At 50.7% G+C, this 20,445-nt stretch overlaps 1 protein-coding gene across 4 annotated transcripts in view; it reads right to left on the bottom strand.

Moving 5' to 3' along the window:
• Positions 1 to 20,445, bottom strand: part of CYSTM1 (cysteine rich transmembrane module containing 1) — a 68,388-nt gene that overhangs the window by 6,607 nt on the left and 41,336 nt on the right. Inside the window, exons 1-2 of one of the 4 annotated variants that reach the window (XM_064725030.1) lie at positions 18,171 to 18,282; positions 6,487 to 6,728 (exon numbers count right to left, since the gene is read on the bottom strand). In XM_064725030.1, coding sequence (XP_064581100.1) covers positions 6,487 to 6,709 — 223 coding nt within the window. In that variant the 5' untranslated portion in view covers positions 6,710 to 6,728; positions 18,171 to 18,282. Of the gene's footprint in view, positions 1 to 6,486; positions 6,729 to 18,170; positions 18,283 to 20,445 lie in introns of those variants that run through there. The other 3 variants (XM_064725032.1, XM_064725031.1, XM_064725029.1) reach the window with 3 other exon arrangements.

The following is a 20,445-nucleotide window of genomic DNA, read 5'->3' as shown; positions in this document are numbered from 1 at the left end:
AGGTATCAGACCTCTCCTCTTCCATGGCCTCATGCCTGGGTTCAGCAGGTTTGGAAAATTCCTGCCTTTGTGTTCCTGTAAGGCTGAGCAGCTCTGACATTCACCCCAGAGAGCTGTTCCAGCTTTCAGGAAGCTGAGCAGGCCACACATTTCAGGGAAATCTCTGTGCAGGCAGCCAAGCCAGCACTTTGCAGAGCCAACACTGCCCAGGGCAGAGCTGTTCTCCTCTCACACACCAGCCTGGGAGCCAGGCAGAAGATTTTCCTGCAGCTGAGCTCAGGGCTGGAAAAGGTTTTGTTTCCTCACCTGAACACACAGGGATGGGATTAAGAGATCTTGGAGATAATGGAAGTGATACCAGTCAGCATTTTCGGTGTATCAATGTGCCTGGGAGGGGTTCAACCTCTCTGAAAGGCACAAGCATTCCTCACAGGAGTCAGCACACCTTCTGTAGAGTGCTCAGGTCTGGGCAGGATGTCAGCAGGCATCAGCCAGCTCTCCAAAGCACAAAAACCCCAGCACACAGGTTAGGAAGTGTACAGGAGACATGTCATATAATAAACAAGCTTTCCCTCAGCTCAAATGTACAATAATTCAGGGCTTCAGATTTTCAGCCTGCTTCTAGACCACAACAGAGGAGAGACATCTCCCAAAACTACAGATTTTGAGAACTTCCTCTGATTTTTTTTACAAATCAGTAAAATCTTAATTTACTGTTAAGGCAAGATGTTTTTTACTTAGTCAGCTGCAGGGCTAAAACCAGCACAGTCCTCAGCCTGTGTCAGTGCTTACAGTGAAAATCAGCATCAGCCCTAGAGTTAAACAAGACCTGGCTTGGAGGGATTTGCACAGCACAAACTTCATCTTACAAAGGTCCTGCAGTTGTGCTGTGGGACAAAGCCCATTTTAAAGCACAAGGGAACGTGCCCCAGTGAGATCCTCCCTGTGCAGCCCCACAGTCTGTGCAGTGCTGGGAAAGGCTGGGCACAATTTGCTCCTCACCCAGCCTGGTGCCAGCTGACCAGGACTGGAACAGCAGCCTCATTTAAATCAGCCCACACTGGAGCCAGCCTTGGCCTCCTGAGACCAGTTTGTCTGAAGCATGATTTCAGATACTGGACCTGAATTGGGAATAGCTTTCTTTGCACCAGGTTTGATCAGATTACTCCCTCCTTGGGGGTGAGAAGCAGTGAAGGTGAGCTGAGACAGCAGCCCCAGGACTGCACTGTTTGCCAGCCAGCAGCCCCTGCTGTTTGTGCAGCCAGGGACAGAGGGAGGGATGATACAGCAGTCCTGGAGCAGAGAACACTGGGGTTTAAAGCACACTGAAGAATGAGAAGCAGATAAGAGGACAACTGCCAAGTAAGATTAAATTTTTTCTTTGGCAGGACTCCAGCAGCTGGAGATGCAGCTCCTGAAGGTACAGGAACAGTTAAAGTAAGTGATCTGACAGACTAAGAAAGGATCAACAGACAGAGAGAGAAAGGCTGTGTCCAAATTAACTCCTGCTGGGGAAGGCTCAGCTCCAGCTGGTGTGGGAAGCAAGGGGGCAACCACGGAAAGGCACTGGAGAGCCTCAGCAGAATGACTCCAATCCCCTCCTTTCCACACAGGTAAAGAGGAAAACCCATGCAGGGATTTTCAGTGCCTGTATCTAGGTGACCTGCTTATCCTGCAGCTGGGCAAACATTAGGAGGCAGACAGCATCACTGTGACTGCGACTCTTATCACAGCCAGCTTTGCTACAGGTAATCAACTTCCAGAAATAAGATTTCCACCCTGTGTGTACAATGGCTCAGACACAATCCTGAGCTCTGTTTGCCTTCAGGGCCTGCTGACAGAGCCTGGTTCCCTTTGGCACAGCATGGAATAACCCCATCCATTACATTGGCTTCTATCAACGTGGAGGGGGAGGAGAAATAAAACTCCTGAAATTGCTAGCATCAGCTTCTGCTTTTAGAATTAGTATGTCACTTTGTACTTTGGCTCATTCCACTTCTTTTTAAAGCATACCTTTATCAGCTGCATTACATTTCACCTCTAATTTACATAGACAAGAAAGGACCAGCTGAGCAGTCAGCAGTTACTGTGGTTTCTTTACGCCAGCCGATAGCAAATAATGAAAATACTGGTGGGGAAATATCTTCTGGAATGAGGTATTTTCTTCCTCTTAAGCAAGGCCCTGCTGTAAAGAAGAACCTGCTGCCTACACAATGCTGCACACAGGAACCACATTGCTAAAGCTGTGTGTTCCCCAGCTTTGCTCTGGGGCAGGCACTGTGTGGCACATCTGCCCTGTCCCAGGAACTGTCACCCACACGGACTTTGTGTGGACAGACTCGGAGCCAGCCCTCAGCCCTTGCAGCAGAAAGCTGCAGACAGGGATCAGCAGGTCAGTTCCCAGAGCTAGGAAGCTGAATCAGACACCCTTAAGAATAATGTCCCCCAGGCCCAGCATACACATCACCACCTCTAAAGGCAAAGGGCAAGCTGTTTATTGCTAATCAACAACAGCCAAGTCAGTTGCCAGCCTGTGGGAACCCAGGAAATTCCTCTGGCTGTCCTGGAGGGCTCCAGCCCTGCCCAGGGGGCTCAGAGCCCTTGGCACAGAGCCCAAGACCCTTTGATTTAGCCCTTGGAAAAAACAATTACCAACCTTATATGAAGAATTACAAGACACAACAGTTTAAGTAGAATAATAGTGAATTTATCACGGTGAAAAATAATTTTTTTGGGGGTTTTTAGAATGAGGGTTCAGGAGGCAAGATGAAGGAATCTGGGCATGTCCAGCCTTTCTCCTTCTTCTTCTTGGCCTCCATCTTCTGCTGTGATGTTGGCACTTTTAGATTGGTTTAGAGTAGAAGCTCACTGTCTAACATAGGTGATAGGTATTGGGAAGTGATTGTAAATATTGTACATGTAGTTTTTAGTATAAAGACATAACACAGCCTGGGGGCAGGCAGAGTGCCTCTGTCTGTGCTGCTGGATGGACCTCAGCTGGACAGGAGAAAAAATTTTATAGATAAGGAACAATAAACAATCTTGAGACTGAGAACTGAAGAGCTCTGACTCCTTCTTCAAGCACCAGGCTGGGAAAAGAGACTTTGTGACACATCTTGGGGTCACTGTGAGCAGCAGAGACACCAGCCCTAGCAAGGCGTGAGACCTGGGGTTTCTTTGGAGACTTTGGTATCAGTAACCTGGTGAAGCCTAAAAGCCATCCATCCAAAAAACAAACCCATGAGGGCTTCTGTGCCACCTCAGCCAGTCACCAGTGAGTCTCCAGCTTGCTGCTCCTTCACATGGAAAAAAACCAAATTTGCTTTGAGGCCTTTCACACCCTGAGGGAGCTGGGGTGACTCTGAGGGGGTGCAAGCTTGTACTCATCCCCTCTGGGAGAAGGGGCCCAGGATCACTGGGATCAGCTGCAGTGTCCCTGCGCCACAGTGCCCTATGGGGGTGGCACATGGCAGTCATATGGCCACACCACTGTCCTAACACAAACCACAAGCTGATTTCTGCAGCCCAGACATCCTTGTGGTTGGCTAATCCTGCACAGACAGTCCAGAGGGGAACACACGTGTTCTGCTTGTCCAGAGCTGCTCTGGACTGCAGCTTCCTCCAACAGGCCTTTAGGTTTGTTCCCCTGTCCAGTGGCACACTGAAAAGGTGGTGACATCCCTTTCTCAGCTATTTGTTGCAGAGTCACTGCTCACTGAACAGCAAGAACTTTCTTTCCTACCCTAAGCAGCACTGAGGTTAAGCTGCTTCCCTGTTACACCTCAGATGCAGCTTTAATACACAGAGTGAGGCATGTGAGGATTTTTGACTTCTCCAAGGGCCAGGTGGACAGCCTATGTCCATTGCTACTCCTGACAGGCTACAAATCAAGATGAAACAACACCATCACCACAAAATGCTAATTTACCATCAGGTTCTGAGAGCTCAACAGTAATTATTTCCATCTGTGTGATCCACTCAAGACCAAAATATGATACATAATTACTTCCATACATTAGCATTAGCACATTGGCTGTGCCCTACACTTTGCAGTCTGCCCACACAGTATAATAATGGAAAGCAGAGAATTTAAAGTATAGCAAATTTCCTAATTTTCACTGTGGACACACATTTGCCCAGAAACACTAATGCACTACCTGGAGTAGCTTGATTCATTAGATTAAGTAAAGTCATGTAGGAGAGCAAAACATCCGCTCTGAAAGGAAAGCATCCACACAGCAGCTCTTCCAGATAATTGTCTGGAAACACCACAGGAACTGACAGGGCACATGAAATCACACTGGACCAGCCAGGCTGTCTGCAATGCCTTGATTAAATTTAGATGTCAATTTTTTATATTAGGAGTTCAGCCACACCAACAGATACATGGCATTAGTGTAACAGATTTATAAAAAATTAGCTTTTTTAGAGACATCCACTCTAAACTAGACACTCCTGGGGATCTTAAACAAAGCCCCTTTGAAAGCTCTTTTACAGTGTCAGAGCACAAAGATCAGGTTCCAAACTGGCCAGAAAGGAGCAAGGGGTGGGGGGGAAAGGCTGTTTAACAGAAGGAGAATGAAGAAAAAGAAAACTTTTGCAGACAAATGCAAAGTTTTAGCCCTGACTTCACTTTGCAGACATCAATAAATGTGTTTAAAATAAATATGTGCCATCCAGAGGGACCTGGACAGGCTGGAGAGTGGGGGGCATGTGAACTTCAAGAAGTTCACTTGGGTAGGGGCAATCCCAAATCACAGGCAGGGTGGAGCATGGATGGAAAGCAGCCTGGGGACGACTTGGAGCAGGGTTAGATGGATATTGGGAGGAATTTCTACCCTGTGAGGGTGAGGAAGCCCTGGCACAGGTTGCCCAGAGAAGCTGTCCCATCTCTGGAATTGTTTAAGGCCAGGGCCACTTTCCCTGGGGCTTGGAGCAAACTGGGATAGTGGAAGGTGTCTCTGCCATGGCAGGGGTTTGGGACAGGCTGATCTTTAAGTTCCAACTCAAACCATTCTGTAATTCTATAACTCTTTTACATCTACTTCTGCAAAAGCAGAGCAAATCAGAGGCTCCCAAGTGGGTTCAGAGAGCACCTGTAGCTGCAGGAAGGCAGTTCAAGGACAAGACTTACCAGAAGGTTTTTGATTTATGGGTTAGAGTGCTGCTTCTGCAGAGCTGGAGTTGTGTTAGCTTAGGCTTAACAAAATCAAACCTCCTGCAGAACAAGCCTGGGCTCTCAGTGAAAGAAACTCAAACATTTCACTGCTTGTCCCCTCCAATTTCTTTGTGCTGGTGCACAGGTTTGTGAGCACAGCAGAGGACATTCAGTGTTATCAGTTCCCTGACCCAGTTTGATAGGAGATCCTTCAAGCTTCCAAGGCAGCAGAGCTGTCTCAAAGCCACAGCCCCTGTGTCCCCTCAGCCCCTGCCAGCACATCCCTTTGTGTGGCTACAGCAAGAAAGCAACACTGGCACCAACCAAAGATGTTCAACATGGGAGACAGGGAGTTGTCCCCCCCCCAAGAAACATCTCTTAGCCACCCCAAAACTCCAGGGAAAACCCTGATTACACTTTGAGTCCATATGGTGAAGTGGTCGGAAGCATCACCACGCTGCTGCCTCCTCCTCCTCCTCAAAGGCAGGGCTCTTGCTCTGTTACAGAGGAAGTTGAACTCATGATTTGACCTCAGTTTAGTTTCTTTTTCACTCACACTAATTGTTTACTGCTTCAATTTGGGCCCTCCTGATAGACCCACACCAGACTGTTCAAACCCACTGAACAGTCCCACCTCTCTCAGGTGGGATTAAAGGATTAAAGGACCAGAGCTTCTACTCCTTTCTGTGAGGAGAAGCTCTGGTCCTTTAATCATCTTCTCTGCCTCTGCTCTGGCAATGTGAGCCTGCAGCAAGCCCCAGGAGAGCAGTGGGTGCCAGGGCATACCAATGTGCCATACTGTGGCACACAGATGGATCAGCCAGCTGCCAGGGGAAGGTGCACCATCCTCCCTCCCCTCCCCAGAAATCAGGGTTTTTCCACAGAATGGTAATAACTTCAGGAAAAACCAAAATGCCCAGGAATGAGTAGATCACTTGGACAGATACTGATGGGCTCCAGAAAACTGAGGCTCATTAATTCAGTAGGAGTTGTACATTTGAATATTATAAGCTTTAACTATGCAGCCTTTGGCTGAAACATATCAACAGAAGACAGGTGGAATGAGAGCTGTGGCAAATCTAAAGGCTGTGCAACAACCTCAGCATAAGGATTCCCTTGAGGAATCAGCAGTGAGGATGCTCAGCAGTATTCTCCAACAACCAGAGAGAGAACTGTGAGAGACAATACAGCAAAATAAAGCATGAAAACAAGCTGCAAACAAAAAGGCCACTTCCAACAAGTCCCCACCCCCTCCAAGGCCAGCAGGGCCAGGTGAACACTTTACTTCAAGGTCAGCGTGTCCCTGAGGCGGTGCTGCTCAGCCATACCTGTGTTTTTCGGCCCATCTGCGTACACTGGTCCTGGCGGTGGTGGAGGAGCATTCTGCCATCCATACTGGGGATATCCCTGGTAGCCTGGCTGGCCTGGCTGGTAGGGCCCGGGGGGGTAGCCAGGGTAGGGGCCAGGGGGCGCCCCCGGCTGTTGGGCATAGGGTGGGTACGGGGCGGTGGGGCCCGGGCCGGGGTACGGCGGAGGATTATCGTAGCTCATGTGGGATGCACAGTCTGGCCTGCAAAAGAGGGAAACAAACAGGACATGGTTGGATTTTGTCTGCTCATCCGTGACCATATGAGTTCCTTTTCACACTGCACTCTAAGGGCCCTATGTTGTGTGAGAAAGAGACTTCAAAATACCTAGTCAAGCAGTGAATTAATTTTTAACCCTATCACAGGGGCAGGGAGGGAGTTGAAGCAATTTCTCTAAGTGACATAAGTTTAGCTGAACAGGAGTAACATGCTCCTTTCCAGCCATGCATCAGCTATTCACCCTAAGTCTTGCAGCAGCAAAACAAAACCCTCTGCTTCCACTCACAAGTAAAACACTTTTCAGAGAGACTCAGAAGTGATTATTTCCTGTTTCTGTCAATATCGGAAAGGAAAACAATAGAAAAATGCAGCCTGTTCCAGGTACATTCGATAGCTTTGACAGGAGAAGGAGTGAACACAAACATCCATTACACTTCTGGTAATTGTTGAGGCCTCCAGACCACTCTGGAGCAAGGCTGTGTGTGAATAATTTCCTGATGCCACTGTACCCCAGCACGTTGTGTAGTCTTCCAGCCATACACTACCAAATCATTAAGCAGCCACAAGGCATTAGGGCCTTGGGCTCAGCCTCATTCAAAAAGCAACATTAAAGACCCCAGAGAGCTGATGCTCATAAAACCCATGTCATGTATTACTCATGGCACAGCCATCAGAAGACAAGACTGATATATACAATACTGCAATTTTAATGAACCTCTAAGTAGCATGACTAAGCAAACCATTTCTTACATTAGGCTCCTGTCTGAGGAACAGAAGAGTATGTTAATATCCCACAAATTCAGGAACCTTCCTGGCTGAGGCAGCTGAACGCTGCTATTTCCTTCCCCTATTACAGAGTGCAGACAGATCACCAGTTCCCCTTTGCTGCACACCTCCTCCCACACCCCACAGGGAGCAATACCAGCAGCACAATCTGTCTCGGCCAGGCTGCTGCTGCTGCAGGCTGCAGTGGGAGAGGCTGGCCAGCAGGATCCCCTGTGGATGGCACTGGGATGGGCACAAAGCTGGCTGGGCTGACTGCTCAGCACGGTGTTCCCATTCTATGGGCAGCAGGCTAAGGCCGCCCCAAAGGATTCCACCTCAACTCAAATTCAGCCAGCAAATAACAAACTCAGCCATCCCACTGCTCCCCTACCAAGGGGATTCAGGCTGGATCTGCTGGGGGCCACCCTTATCCATCAGGACTGGCCATCACTCCCTTTGGCAGCCAAGCAGGGAGCCTGCCTGGCCTCTGTGCAAGCACCCAGCACAAGAACATGCCAGAATCCCTTGGGAGCCAGTGGAACCACCCAGGTACCAAAGCAGCTCTGCAGAAAGGGCTGAGTGGGGATCAGGTGCACCTGGTACAGCTCAGAAACCTCCGAACCGCCTCGGCACGGCGAGCGGAGCCGGGCGGGGGCAGCCCTGGGGCTGGGCTCGGGTACCGCAGCCCCTGCAGCGGAGCGAGCTGGGTGTGTGTGTTTACAGGCTCCTGTGTGTTTATTTACAGCCCCGTGTGTTTACAGCCCGCTGTGGGTGTGTTTCCAGCCCCTGTTCGATGGCCCCGGAGCGCCGGCTGCCCCTCCCCGAGCCCGGATCCCAAGGCGCTCCCTTGTTTTTACACGCTGCTCCTGCCCGAAGGTCGCCAGCACGACGGTGCCAAGTGGCACCGAGCACCCGGCCCCGCACCGAGCGCACGGCCCCGCACCGAGCACCCGGCCCCGCACCGAGCGCACGGCCCCGCACCGAGCGCACGGCCCGGCTGATCCCTGCGATCCAGGGGCCGCTCCAAGGGCTGCCAGCCCGCCCTGCAGGACACCGAGGAGCCCTTGAGGCTCACAGGCTGTGGCTGTCACTCACCTGCATTCATCCCAGAGCTCCTCTCGGTGTGCCAGGCACAGTCACAGGATCACAAACACGCTGAGTTGGACAAGGACCATCCAGTTCAATGCCTGGGCCTGCACAGACACCCCAACAATCCCCCCCTGTGCCTGGGAGCATTGTCCAAGAGCTCCTGGAGCTCTGGCAGCCTGGGGGCTGTGACCATTCCCTGTTCAGTGCCCCCCAGTACCCTCTGGAGGAAGAACCTTTTCCTGAAATCCAACCTAACCCTGCCCTGACACAGCTCCAGCCCTTCCCTGGGTCCTGTCACTGGTCACAGTGAAGAGATCAGTGTCTGTCCCTCCCCTTCACAGAGAAGTTGTCCCAGCCAAAGGCTAAGGCAGTGCTATACCCTGCAGATGATGCCTTTTAATGGCTTTCTCAAGAGTTTTAACTGCTTAACCAAATGCCAGGGATTACAGGAATTTTATTTACAGTTGTTTTTTTCCCCCCACTGCTAGGCCAGCCAGACCACTTAAGTGCTCACTTTAAAACTGACAAGTACAACATACACTTAACTCAAGGCTCTTTAACCACTGCACTGCAATGCAACACCCCCACCAAGTCTCCAGCAAGGAAATTCTTCCTTCAGGGAGGCAGGGAGAGCAGGCAGCAAGCCCTACAACTCACTTCAGTGCAATCAATTAGAGAACTGGGACGTACCAGGCCACTAATGCTCATCTAACCCAGAAAATTATCCCAAAATAACATCCAAAAGCAAGTTTCCAGTGAAGAACAAGGCCAGAGAGAGTGTGTGTGCATACCCACAGACCACTGCATGTTGCAGAGGAACCATTTGGTGCCCAGACATGGCCCAGCCAGCCCTGCTTTGCTCAGCCTCCCTGCCCCAATGTACAGCTGCTGTGCCTTGTGGAAAGCTGCCTCCTGCCCATCAGGTCACCCTCCTGAATTCAGGGATGCACTAAACCAAGGAGGTGGCATATGGGAATGCCCTGGTCCAAATCAAAGAGCCCCAGCCCATTTTCTGCTCCTTGGGGAGCAGGGGACAACCTCTCCATTCATGTTCCCCTTCTCTGTGCAAGGGTGTAATTTCACACCCTAGGTACAAATACATGTGTTTTTATATACACATAACACAAGGCAGCAAACAACAGACAGTGTTTTGTTCATAAACCTTAAGAACTCCCTGGGCTTAGCCTGCTTTGATGAGCACTGTCCAGCTCCAGCAGATGCACCTGGATTGCTTCAGTTTTTCAAAGTCCTTCTGCCCAAGAGGATGGTCAACTCAGCCCACCCTTTCCAGGGAAGGTCAGCCTTCCCTTCTGTCCCTTCAGATGCATCAATTCATTTATCTACATTCAATATCACTGGTATTTTAGTGCTGAAGCAAGGTTTAACAGATGTTGTCATTCTTCAGCTGGCTGTGAACTCAAATTCAGTCAGCAAACAACGAACTCAGCCATCCCACTGCTGCCCTACCATGGGGATTCGTGCTGGCACTGCTGGGGGCCACCCTTGTCCATCAGGACTGGCCATTCACTCCAGGCAGGGAGCCTGCCTGGCCTCTGTGCAAGCATCCAGCACAAGAACATGCCAGAATCCCTTGGGAGCCAGTGGAACCACCCAGGTACCAAAGCAGCTCTGCAGAAAGGGCTGAGTGGGGATCAGGTGCACCTGGTACAGCTCAGAAACCTCTGAAAGAGTGTGGTAGGAAAAGAGCCTGGTTAAAACCAGCAGACATAGGATGAACAAAAAAACCTTCATATCAGCAGCTCTGCAGAAACGTCTGTGAAATGGTCAGGAGGAGTTAAAAATCCAGTGGCTTCAGCAAACAGGGAAGTGGCAGCATAGGGAACAAGAAAGAACTACTCGTGTTCTTTGTTTACCAGCTCTGTGTTAGCCATGTCAAAACAGTTTTTGAAGAGAAGGCAGGCTTGGAGTGGAGGCAGTAACTGAGATTCCATCTGCTGATATGGGAGAGGTTCTGAGGGGAAAACTGGCCAGAACCTACTGACAGCTGTACAGATGCCTGGGCAGAGACAGCAGAACAACAGAACAGAGGAAAAGATGGAAATTAACAAGAACATATTCCACAACTGAGGGTAAAGTACCATAACTGAGATTAGGCAAGAGATAAAAGAGAGTGTCCAGCATGGACATTTTCAGCAGCCACTGGGGATTTGTCTGTGGTGAGTGAGGAATCTCCTGAAGAATCCATCAAGGCATTCAGCAAACCCAGGAGGCTGCTGTGGAACCTCAGTTCTCAGAAAGAATCTTTCCCTGTCCTCCAGTTTCAGTGCCGGTCATTGCTACACGTACACAAATCCCTCCGTGCCCTTTTTGAGCTGTGTGACAACACTGAGATTTCCTTCAGTCTCATGACCTCACACATTAACACACTTCCCAGCACTATTTACCCACATGGCTATGTGTTTACATGACAGGGCTTTGAATCATGAAATAGATACTTTTCAGAGACATACCTGAGCTCTTAGTCAAATGTATCACCAAGCTTTGCTGTGGGCTCTTACCCCAACCAGTAATTCTGTGTGAGCTGAAACCAGGACCAGCCCCTGTGAGGTTGCATCAGAACTGGTATCTGTGGCTTTCCTGGTCAGCACTCTCAGAGACAAAGCTCAGAAGAAAGAAGCCAACATCAGTAAAGCCCTTTGCTTTCCATGCACTGCAGGAGGTCCAGCAGGAAGAGCCACTACAGAGCTCAATGGTCCCTGCCCAGCCTCACAAAGAGATTTCCTTGCAAACAAAGACACTTCCTTGACTGTCACTAAGCATTTGCCCTGTCTATTGCTGCTTAACAACAGAGAAATTGCTAATCCATCTGAAGAGAAAGGCAAACCACGTGCCTATTCCTCCTGCCCACAGCATCAGTACTTTTGCTAAGGGGCAAGTTCATTGGTACATCATTGTTTCCTTAAGTTATATTCAAACTCCTTTGTTCCACACTAAGTAAACATTATTTCCCCTACCCCAACAGCAGGGTTCCATTTTAAACAAGCTGCTGACCATACCCCAGCCAGAAGGCTGCAAAAGGTTTGCAAAGCAGAAGTCACTGAAGTGTGGTGTTGTATAGAAAATGCAAGTGACCCCAGATGTGTATGTACACACTGAGGTACCAACAGGCAAGAACCACCATCCTATGGGAGAATATCAGTCCCTCTGCAGCTGGAACCTGCCTCTGGCTAAGGCTTAGCAAAAGGGGCAAGCACAGAACTATAATGCTTTGCATTCACTACACACAGATTTATACTTAGCTTGTCTATTTTGGCAACCAATCCTTAGAGAAACAAATTTCACCATTAGGCTTTGAAAAAACTGATTGCTTCACACTTACTGCCTTGTACAAGGCCAGCAAACCAAGGCAGCTCCTGCAGAACTAGTCACTCATTGCTCCTGATCCTCCTCTTCCAGCACACTCATGAATTTATTATCTTGTTCTTTTTTCAGGCATCTCCCCTGAGCTGAAGACTGCTTCAACAGAGCCTGCAACACTCCTTGATTATTCTTTCCAGCCATCACTGTGCCTTTTAGTGTCACCATTTGTCTAGGAGCAAGCAGGCAGACTTTCTCAGCACAGTGCCACAGCTGTCTCCTGCTTCCCACCCCTTTCCCAGCCCACTCCCAGGGCAGCTCCTGCCATCCATCAAGCTAAAAACAGAGCTCAAGTTGCACTGAACGTCACTGCAGCTGCGAGATCCTTCCAAGAGGGAACAGCTCCTCAGAGCCTGGCACTGCACAAGTACAGCTCACCCCACTGCTCACCCAGGGTCAGCACAGCCTCAGCTTCACCCTGGGGAGTCTCACCATCCACCTCTAAAACTAGGAACAAAGGAACAGGAAGCCTCCTTTAGATGGCTGCTGGATACCTCACTCCCTAAGTGCAGCCCTATGGCACAGCCTGGGGGCCTGGACAGGGAGGACTTTTGGTCAGAGGGTAAATAACATGATGCATGAAAACAACCAAGAATGAAGAGAAGAAGGGAAAGCATGTTGGAAGAACACTTTTCTGTTAGCACAAGGAAAGAGCCTGCCAAGATGACCCAGTTTCACTCTTTTCCCTCCTCCAAAGGCCACGTAAAAGGCTGGTGCTCCCAAACATCTCTTGAGGTCAGACTAATTATGGTCACCATAATTATTGACCAAATGATGGGAGAGCAGTAGGAATCTGCTTCTACCTGTTGGCACCTTGTTACTGGCAAAACTGAGGAGAGCATGCATAAAACCATCTGCATTTTTACACAGCAGGTGTTCACAGCTACTAATCCACCTGAAAGAAATACCAGTCCCTACGGACAGCTGCCTGCAAGTCAGATCCTTCAAATGCAATCTCCAGTGCAGGCAAATCCATTAAATAAAGAACTGTGCATAGGGGTGAGAGGGTAATCTAACCAGGGTGCTGAAACAGGGTGAAATGTCTTCTCTTGCATAGGGAACAGTGCAAGAAACAGCCCTAGGAAAACAAATGGAGGATTAGTAAATTAAACAAACAAACCAAAGAAAATTAGCAGTCTGGAAAACAGAAGAAAACCCCCTACAACGACCCAAAAGCAATTGGCAGATTTGTGGAATTGCAAGGTGAGAAGCTGCTTGTTTTTAGGACAGCAGAACAAGCACTGCACCTCGTGCTGCTGTGGTCAGTAGGAATCACGTTCTGGCTATGGCAGGTATTGACTCAGCTGGTCTTTGCAGAGATGCAGGTGGAGGGCAGGGTGAGAGGCCAGACCCTGAGAAGGACAACTGGGGCACCCTGATGTAACCCACCCCTTCCAATGCCTGCAGCACTAGGAAGCAGTTTTCCAATACAGAGCTCTAATGGAAAGTACATTTAACATCAACAATCCAGCTCCTGGCAACCAGCCTAGCATTTAAATTACATTTCATATGAACAGTATCCAAATGAAAAAGAGAACAAGTGGCTTTTAAATGGCACTGGCTCAGTGTTTCCCTCTTACCAGCTTATTTGTCAGCTCCATTTACTGATTGTATGAAAGGTATGTTAAGGATAAATTGAAAGAGATTCCATTCTTGCTCAGTTTGCTTCCAGGAAAAGCTTCCTCCCTGGTTTGCCCTCCCACTCCACCAGGTAGCTCCATCAGCCCAGACTAATAGATGAGGGGGAACAAGAGCTGCCCCCACCTTTTCTGACAAAAGCTGTTTGAAACTGCTTTCATTTCCAAAAGGCAGGTCTAGGCAAAAGCAAAAAGCCCAGCTTTGTTCTGTAAAAGGAAAAGCTAAACCCACTCCTCTGTTCAAGCCCATTTCCTTAAAAGGTGTCCTGGACTCCAGGACACTCACAGTCCTTGGGAAGAGGAGCATTTCCTCATGTTCAGCTGAGTGCCTCTCAGGCATCTCCTGCACAAAACAACTGCTGCTGCTCCTGTGGCTGAGCCACCAGATCAGGCAGCTCTGTGCAGTGAGCAGTGGTTTGGATGAACAAGCATCAACTTCCTGAGCCAGGTGTTCCCTCCTCCTGGCGTCCTCCAAGCCCTCCAGAGATCTGAAGGCTGCCCATGTGTGAAAATGGAAAGTGCAGATGATGTTTGAGGCTGAGGCTGGTGTCTCTACAAACCATCCCAGCTCCCCAGTCCCACTGTCTGCTCTGCCTTCTTGGCAAAACCATAATGGATGTGCACCATTCCAGGTGATTTTGGTTTCAGAAACCAGGATTTGATCAGTGCTAAAGGGCTGTCATGCTGACAGTTCTTGCCTCAGAGGCAAAAACTGAGGAGCTTCACAGTCACAGATCTCCACAGAGCTCTCACCAATGCACCCTCACACCCACACAGGACTGCACACCAGGATTTTCCTTCTTCAGACAAACTTCAATGGCTCATCAATTGTTACCAACACACAAACCTCTTCAGAAATGCTACCTATCACTTGCTGCCTGCCCACTGTCTACCTACATGTTCTGCATGGCAGAAGGAAAGTATGAAGCTGACATAATTCCTACAATAAAGCATTAGTAGAAAAAACCCAAACCCAATGCCCTGCTACTGTTACTACATGAACTGCAACTTTATGGGGCGGAAATTGTACAATTTTTCAGACATTTGATGAAAGGCTTTAGAAAACCTTTAGATGAAATATACTTTAACACCAGGAACTAGCAATTACAAAGATGGAAAGCATCATTTCACAGCCCCTCAGGTGGTGTCAGCCATGGTTGCTGTTGCTCACACAGGTGAGACTCCGCCCAGGTACAGCAGTGCCTGGGGCAAAACACACCAAAAAGCAAAGTCCTTTACTGAAATAATTTCAGAGAGAAGCACCAAGATCTTGATCTCAAGGTTTTGCACCAAGATCTTGATTTCAGGTTTTGAATGCTTTGGCATGCACTGCTCTTGTTCAAGTCTTTGTATAATGTGTTGCCTTAGATAATTCTGGAAATACATGACTATAATTTGCTGTTAAATGGTGTACTGACTGTTTTAAGGTGCAACAAATACCAAAACAACAAAAAACTCAATGAAAACATCTGATTGTCAGGTAAAACTAGACCTGCAAATAACAATTAAAGCAAGCAGCTTTGTTGGTCTAAGTGAGAACATGAAGCAGTTTGACTGGCAAGAAAATTAGTAAGCACAGATAATACATTTGTATGTTATTCAGATAATACATTTGTATGTTATTCAGAATTGTATGTTATTCAGAGAATGCATTTGTATGTTATTCAGTTCTGGCAGCATTCCAGCCATGGAACAGCAGCAGTCTTTCAGGAAAACTCCCCCAGCTCTGTAACACTGGTGGATTAAGTGGAAGACACCACCCAGAGCAGGATGATTTTCCAGCACCTCAAGCAGAAGCACACACAGCTATGTTGCTGTGTGCAGACAGAAATACAGACATTTTCTACAGCTGAGTTCTCATTACTCAGAAGGAGATTTCCATGATAGGCTGGAAAATGGAATGAAACTGAGATTTCTCCACCCCCCCTCTGTGTTTTCTCACTTTTTCTGCTTTTCCATATCTTTCATGTGGCTCTAACAGGATGCTTTATTTTGCCTGTAGGGTCTATGCAAAAATCCTCTTTAATGTCTGCTTGTCACGGGGCCACTCCCAGATCCTCCCAGTGGTCACCAAACCAGGAAAGCTTTGCCTTACCTTGTCAGGGGCTGAAAAACTTCCACACATCAAGGGACTGCCCTCAGTAGCTGGTAAGACCAAATAATACCTCAAGAACACATTATAATACTAGCGTGGAAATCTCTCTCACTGATGTTTAAGTGACAGAAACAGCAGTTTTTGTTCAGCATGAGGAATCCAACAGGAGCTTCTGCAATGCCAGCCAGCTGTGGGCAGGCACTGGAGCACAGCACTGCTCCCTCCCAGGGCAGGGTGTGATGGCAATTCCACACAAGCTGGGAAGAGCTCCCAGGACACAGAGTGAGGGTTCCTCAGCAGGGCTGTGAGGGCAGGATTTCAGCAGGAGGAAGGCAGCCTCTCCCACGCTGGGCTGCTCTCAGGCTGCCTGTGGGAAGGCAGGCAGGATGCCAGGCCTGGCAATACCCACAGCCTGCCTCAGTGACTCTGGTCCTTCCTATCTTCCCCTATTCCCAGAAATGACGGTGCTATTTTCTACTCATTGAGCCAGTGGCTTTGAGGTCAGCAGCAGGAAGTTGAGAAAGGCAGGATATACAACCCAGAGAGTAGAAAATGTCAATACTGACAGCAGAGAATGAGTGAACCTGCCCATTCAAGGCTCCAGTGGCCACGAGAAGTTTTCAAGGAGCCCTCACAAGCTGCCAGCCGTGCCACAGAGAGATCACAAATGGGACAGGAGAAATGCTGACCTGTTTCTTGAACATCCAGAGCTACACAAACTTGCTCTGCCCTCGTAGAAAAAAAACCAAATCAGGTAACATATTAATCTGATCCTGCACAGGAGTACCTGAGAACAGGCAGCTCCTCTGTTTAGGGCACACAAAGCCCTGCAGGTACTTTCTCCATCATCCCAGTGCAATGCTACAAGCAGGAATATCTCTGCTTACACTCACTGAACACCTCTGGCTTTCTGAGCAGCAAACCACTGCCAATTTTAAATGTAGCATGGCCCTGGGGGACACAGGGCAGCAGAAAAGCAGAGCTCTGCTCTGACTGGCACCAGGGCATGGCCTTGCAGGGTCTGCTCAGAAACACAGAGCTCCCACCCATGTCAGAGCCACTCCTTTACAGGACAGGCTCCTCTTCGACCTCTGCTGCAAGGACAGCCACCAGCCTCTGCAGATTATCAGTTACAGCTCTCACACCCTTCGGGGAATGACAAATCAGTATTTAACAAAGATGGCCTTTAGAGCATGTGAACAGGGGGAAGAGGGTGCACTTTGTGGTGCACAAGTTCCTGTGCTTGGTAAAACTACTATTCTGCGCAGTAGGAGATTATTATCTAACATGCACATTAATCCCTGACTGTCCCCAAAAAGCACTGAAATGTGATCAGAAAAATTTATAAAGTCTCAGTGTTTTCAGCCTCCTCCTCAGTCTACCTGATATAGTAATGTTATTATTATCATCATCAAAAAATTTCTAGGAAGAGTCACTCATTATTTAAGCAGCTGATGAGAAATACCCCATTGCTAGCACAGCAGCACTTCCCACACCTTGTATCCTATCCCTGTATTTACACAGCACAAGGAGAAGGCAGCTGCTCAGCACAGTCATTATAACTCACCCACACTCACTACCTTACCCAGACTTACCCTATTTACAACCAGGTTGTTCACACACGTCTCGTAATATGGGCATCAAAAACAAAAAGCAACTCTTTTTTTTTCCTTTCAGATAAAGCTAAACACGAGGCTGGGATGGGTGGGACAGATGCTGGCACTGGCCTGGACACAGAGGGGCTGCCCGCTGCCGTCAGAGAGGGTGGCACATCCATGCGGCAGGGACAGGACACGAGTCCTCTCCGTCCCTCATTCTCCTATTTCACCGTGACATTTAATTATCCAAATGAGGTGTCCTCAGCTATAGCAACAGAAAACATAAATCCAGGACAACCCTACCGGCTTTAAAGACACGATGCAGCACTATTATTTTCACTCCTAGTGCTGCCATACCTCTAAATAAGCCTGAGCATCAGTTCCACCCGTGCCCACCCGCCCTGGGTCACGCCCGGCCTCAGCCGGGCAGCGCCGCGTTCCCCGCGGACAGGGCAGCGCCGGGAGCCGCAGCCCCGCTCCCCGGGCCGGCCTGGAGCTGTCGGGGGCAGCTCTCGGACCAAACCCGCACGGCCGGCGCTGCAGGCAGGGCGGCACCCCCGGGCTGGGGGGTTCACCGGGCCGCTCCTGCCGCGACCCCTCCGCAGCGCTGGGCGCAGGGCGGGCACGCACCGCGGGCTGCGAGGGACGGGACGGGTCCGGCCCTTCACCCCCGGGGAACCTTCCACCTCATCCTCCCCATGCTCCTCATCCTCCTTCTCCTCGCCCTCCTCAGTCCTGCGCGGCCCCGCTCCCCCCACCCGCCGCAGCTCCCACCCGCCCGGAGCCGAGCCGAGCCGAGCCGAACCGAGCCGAGCGCAGCCGAGCCCGGCCCGGGCCCCCCGGCCCCTCACAGAGCCCCGGTACCTGCGCCCTGCGCGTCTCGCGCCGCCGCCCGCACCTGCTGCGCACCCCGCGGCACGGTGACGTCACGGCAGGCGGGCCACGCCCCCTCCGAACGGGGCGGACACGTCACGGCCCTAGCCCCCGCCCTAAGGGGCGTGGCCATGGTGGGGGCGTGGCCAGGGGAGAGACCGGGGCGGCCCCGGGCCCTGTCCAGCAACTGTCCCTGTCGTTGTCCGTGTCCCTATCCCTATCCCTATCCCTATCCTCGTCCTGTCCAGCTACTGGTCCTGTCCCAGCTACTGCTCCTGTCCCTGTCATTGTCCCTTTCCTTGTCCCAGCTACTGCTCTTGTCCCTGTCCCAGCTATTGCCCCGTCACTGTCATTGTCCGTGTCCCTGTCCCAGCTACTGCCCCTCTCCCTGTCATTGTCCGTGTCCCTGTCCCAGCTACTGCCCCTGTCGCTGTCCCAACTATTGTCCCTGTCCCAACTATTGTCCCTGTCCCAGCTACTGCTCTCGTCCCTGTCCCAGCTACTGTCCCTGTCCCTCCCCTGTCCCAGCTACTGCTCTTGTCCCTGTCCCAGCTATTGCCCCGTCACTGTCATTGTCCGTGTCCCTGTCCCAGCTACTGCCCTCTCCCTGTCATTGTCCGTGTCCCTGTCCCAGCTACTGCCCCTGTCGCTGTCCCAACTATTGTCCCTGTCCCAACTATTGTCCCTGTCCCAGCTACTGCTCTCGTCCCTGTCCCAGCTACTGTCCCTGTCCCTGTCCCTCCCCTGTCCCAGCTACTGTTTTTGTCCCTGTCCCAGCTATTGTCCCCTGTTCCTATCGTTGTCCCTGTTCCAGTTACTGCCCTTGTCTCTGTCCCTGCACCTCTCCCTGCCCCGTGCCTGTCACAGCGACGGCCCTTGTCTCTGTCCATGCCCCGTCCCTGCCCTGTCCCTGTTCCTGGCCCAGCCTCATCCCTGTCCCCACTCCTGTCCCTGCCCCAGTTGCTGCCACTGTCCCTGTTGCTCTGCATGTCCCTGTCCGTGTCCCTGTCCCTGTTGCCCCGGCCGGGCAGTGGTCCCCACCAGGGACCCTCGGGCACGGCAGGGTTGGGAAGGTCCCCCCAGCCCCCCAAACCTCGCCCTCGCTCCTCTCCCTGCGGGTCCAGACGGGACACCCGGCTGCAGACCGGGACACCTGGCTGGAGACAGGGGCACCGGGCTGGGACCGGGACCTTTGCACGGGCGCTGCCGCTGCTGCTGATAAGGGGACACGTGCGCAGGAGAGGGTCCAGGCACAGAGCCTGGGAAAGCAGTTACGGGCTTGCCCAGATAAAATAGGTCAAGGACGCAGGTTGGAGCGCTCCGTCACCGTCCCTGCCCCTCGCGCATGACCGTGACTCACCGGCGTGGCCAGCGGCGAGGGGACAGCAGTGGCCACCTCTGCAGGGACGCTGTGCCCGGGGGTGCAAGGTGGGCTTGGGCACCGTGGTGGTCTCCAGGCAGTGGAGCAGCGTGATCCTGCTCCTGTGCGTGCTCAAACTGCTTCTTTTTCCCCACCATCGATTAGCAGATCTAATCAGGCCAGCCTAATGCTGGGTCCCTAATGAGGCTCAACCAGGAAGAAATTATTTAAATTAGTTACATGACATTCTTGGGTGAGAGAAAAACAGGATACACAGCTACCCCAAGAACTTGGCCAGCACCTGAAATGTATCCCAAAGGAAACCTGCTGGCTGATGGGAGGTGTGGGAGACATTCCAGAGCCATTCCAGGGCACCTGGAAGAGTCTGCAGTTCCCTGGATGCAGGCAGTGAAGCACCATCATTCCCCAGCCTTGTCTGTCCCAGCCATGCTGCCCTCCTCACACAATCACAGAATCATTTAAGCTGAAAAAGCTCTCTGAGATCATTGAATTCAATCCTTCCTCCAGCACTGTCAAGGCCACCACTAAACCATGTCCCCAAGTGAGACATCCACGTCTGTTAGACCCTCCAAAGGTGGTGACCCCACCACTGCTGTGGGCAGCCTGTTCCAATGCCTGAACACCCTTCTGGTGAAGAAATTTTCCCCCATATCCAGCCTAAACCTCCCCTGGTGCAATTTGAAACCATCCCCTCTAACCCTGTCACTTTTGCCTGGGAGAAGAGGCCAAATCCCACCCTGCTCCAATCTCCTGTCAGGGAGCTGTACAGTGGGAGAAGGAGCCCCCTGAGCTCCCTCAGCTGCTCTTCACCAGACCTGTGCTTCAGACCCTTCCTCAGATCCATTTTCTTCTCTGGACAAGCTGCAGCACCCTGGCATCTGGCAG

This window comes from Zonotrichia leucophrys, chromosome 13 (assembly GCF_028769735.1).
Source record: "Zonotrichia leucophrys gambelii isolate GWCS_2022_RI chromosome 13, RI_Zleu_2.0, whole genome shotgun sequence".
NCBI classification, from domain to species: domain Eukaryota; kingdom Metazoa; phylum Chordata; class Aves; order Passeriformes; family Passerellidae; genus Zonotrichia; species Zonotrichia leucophrys.
This window is presented reverse-complemented; position numbering and strand designations above follow the sequence as displayed.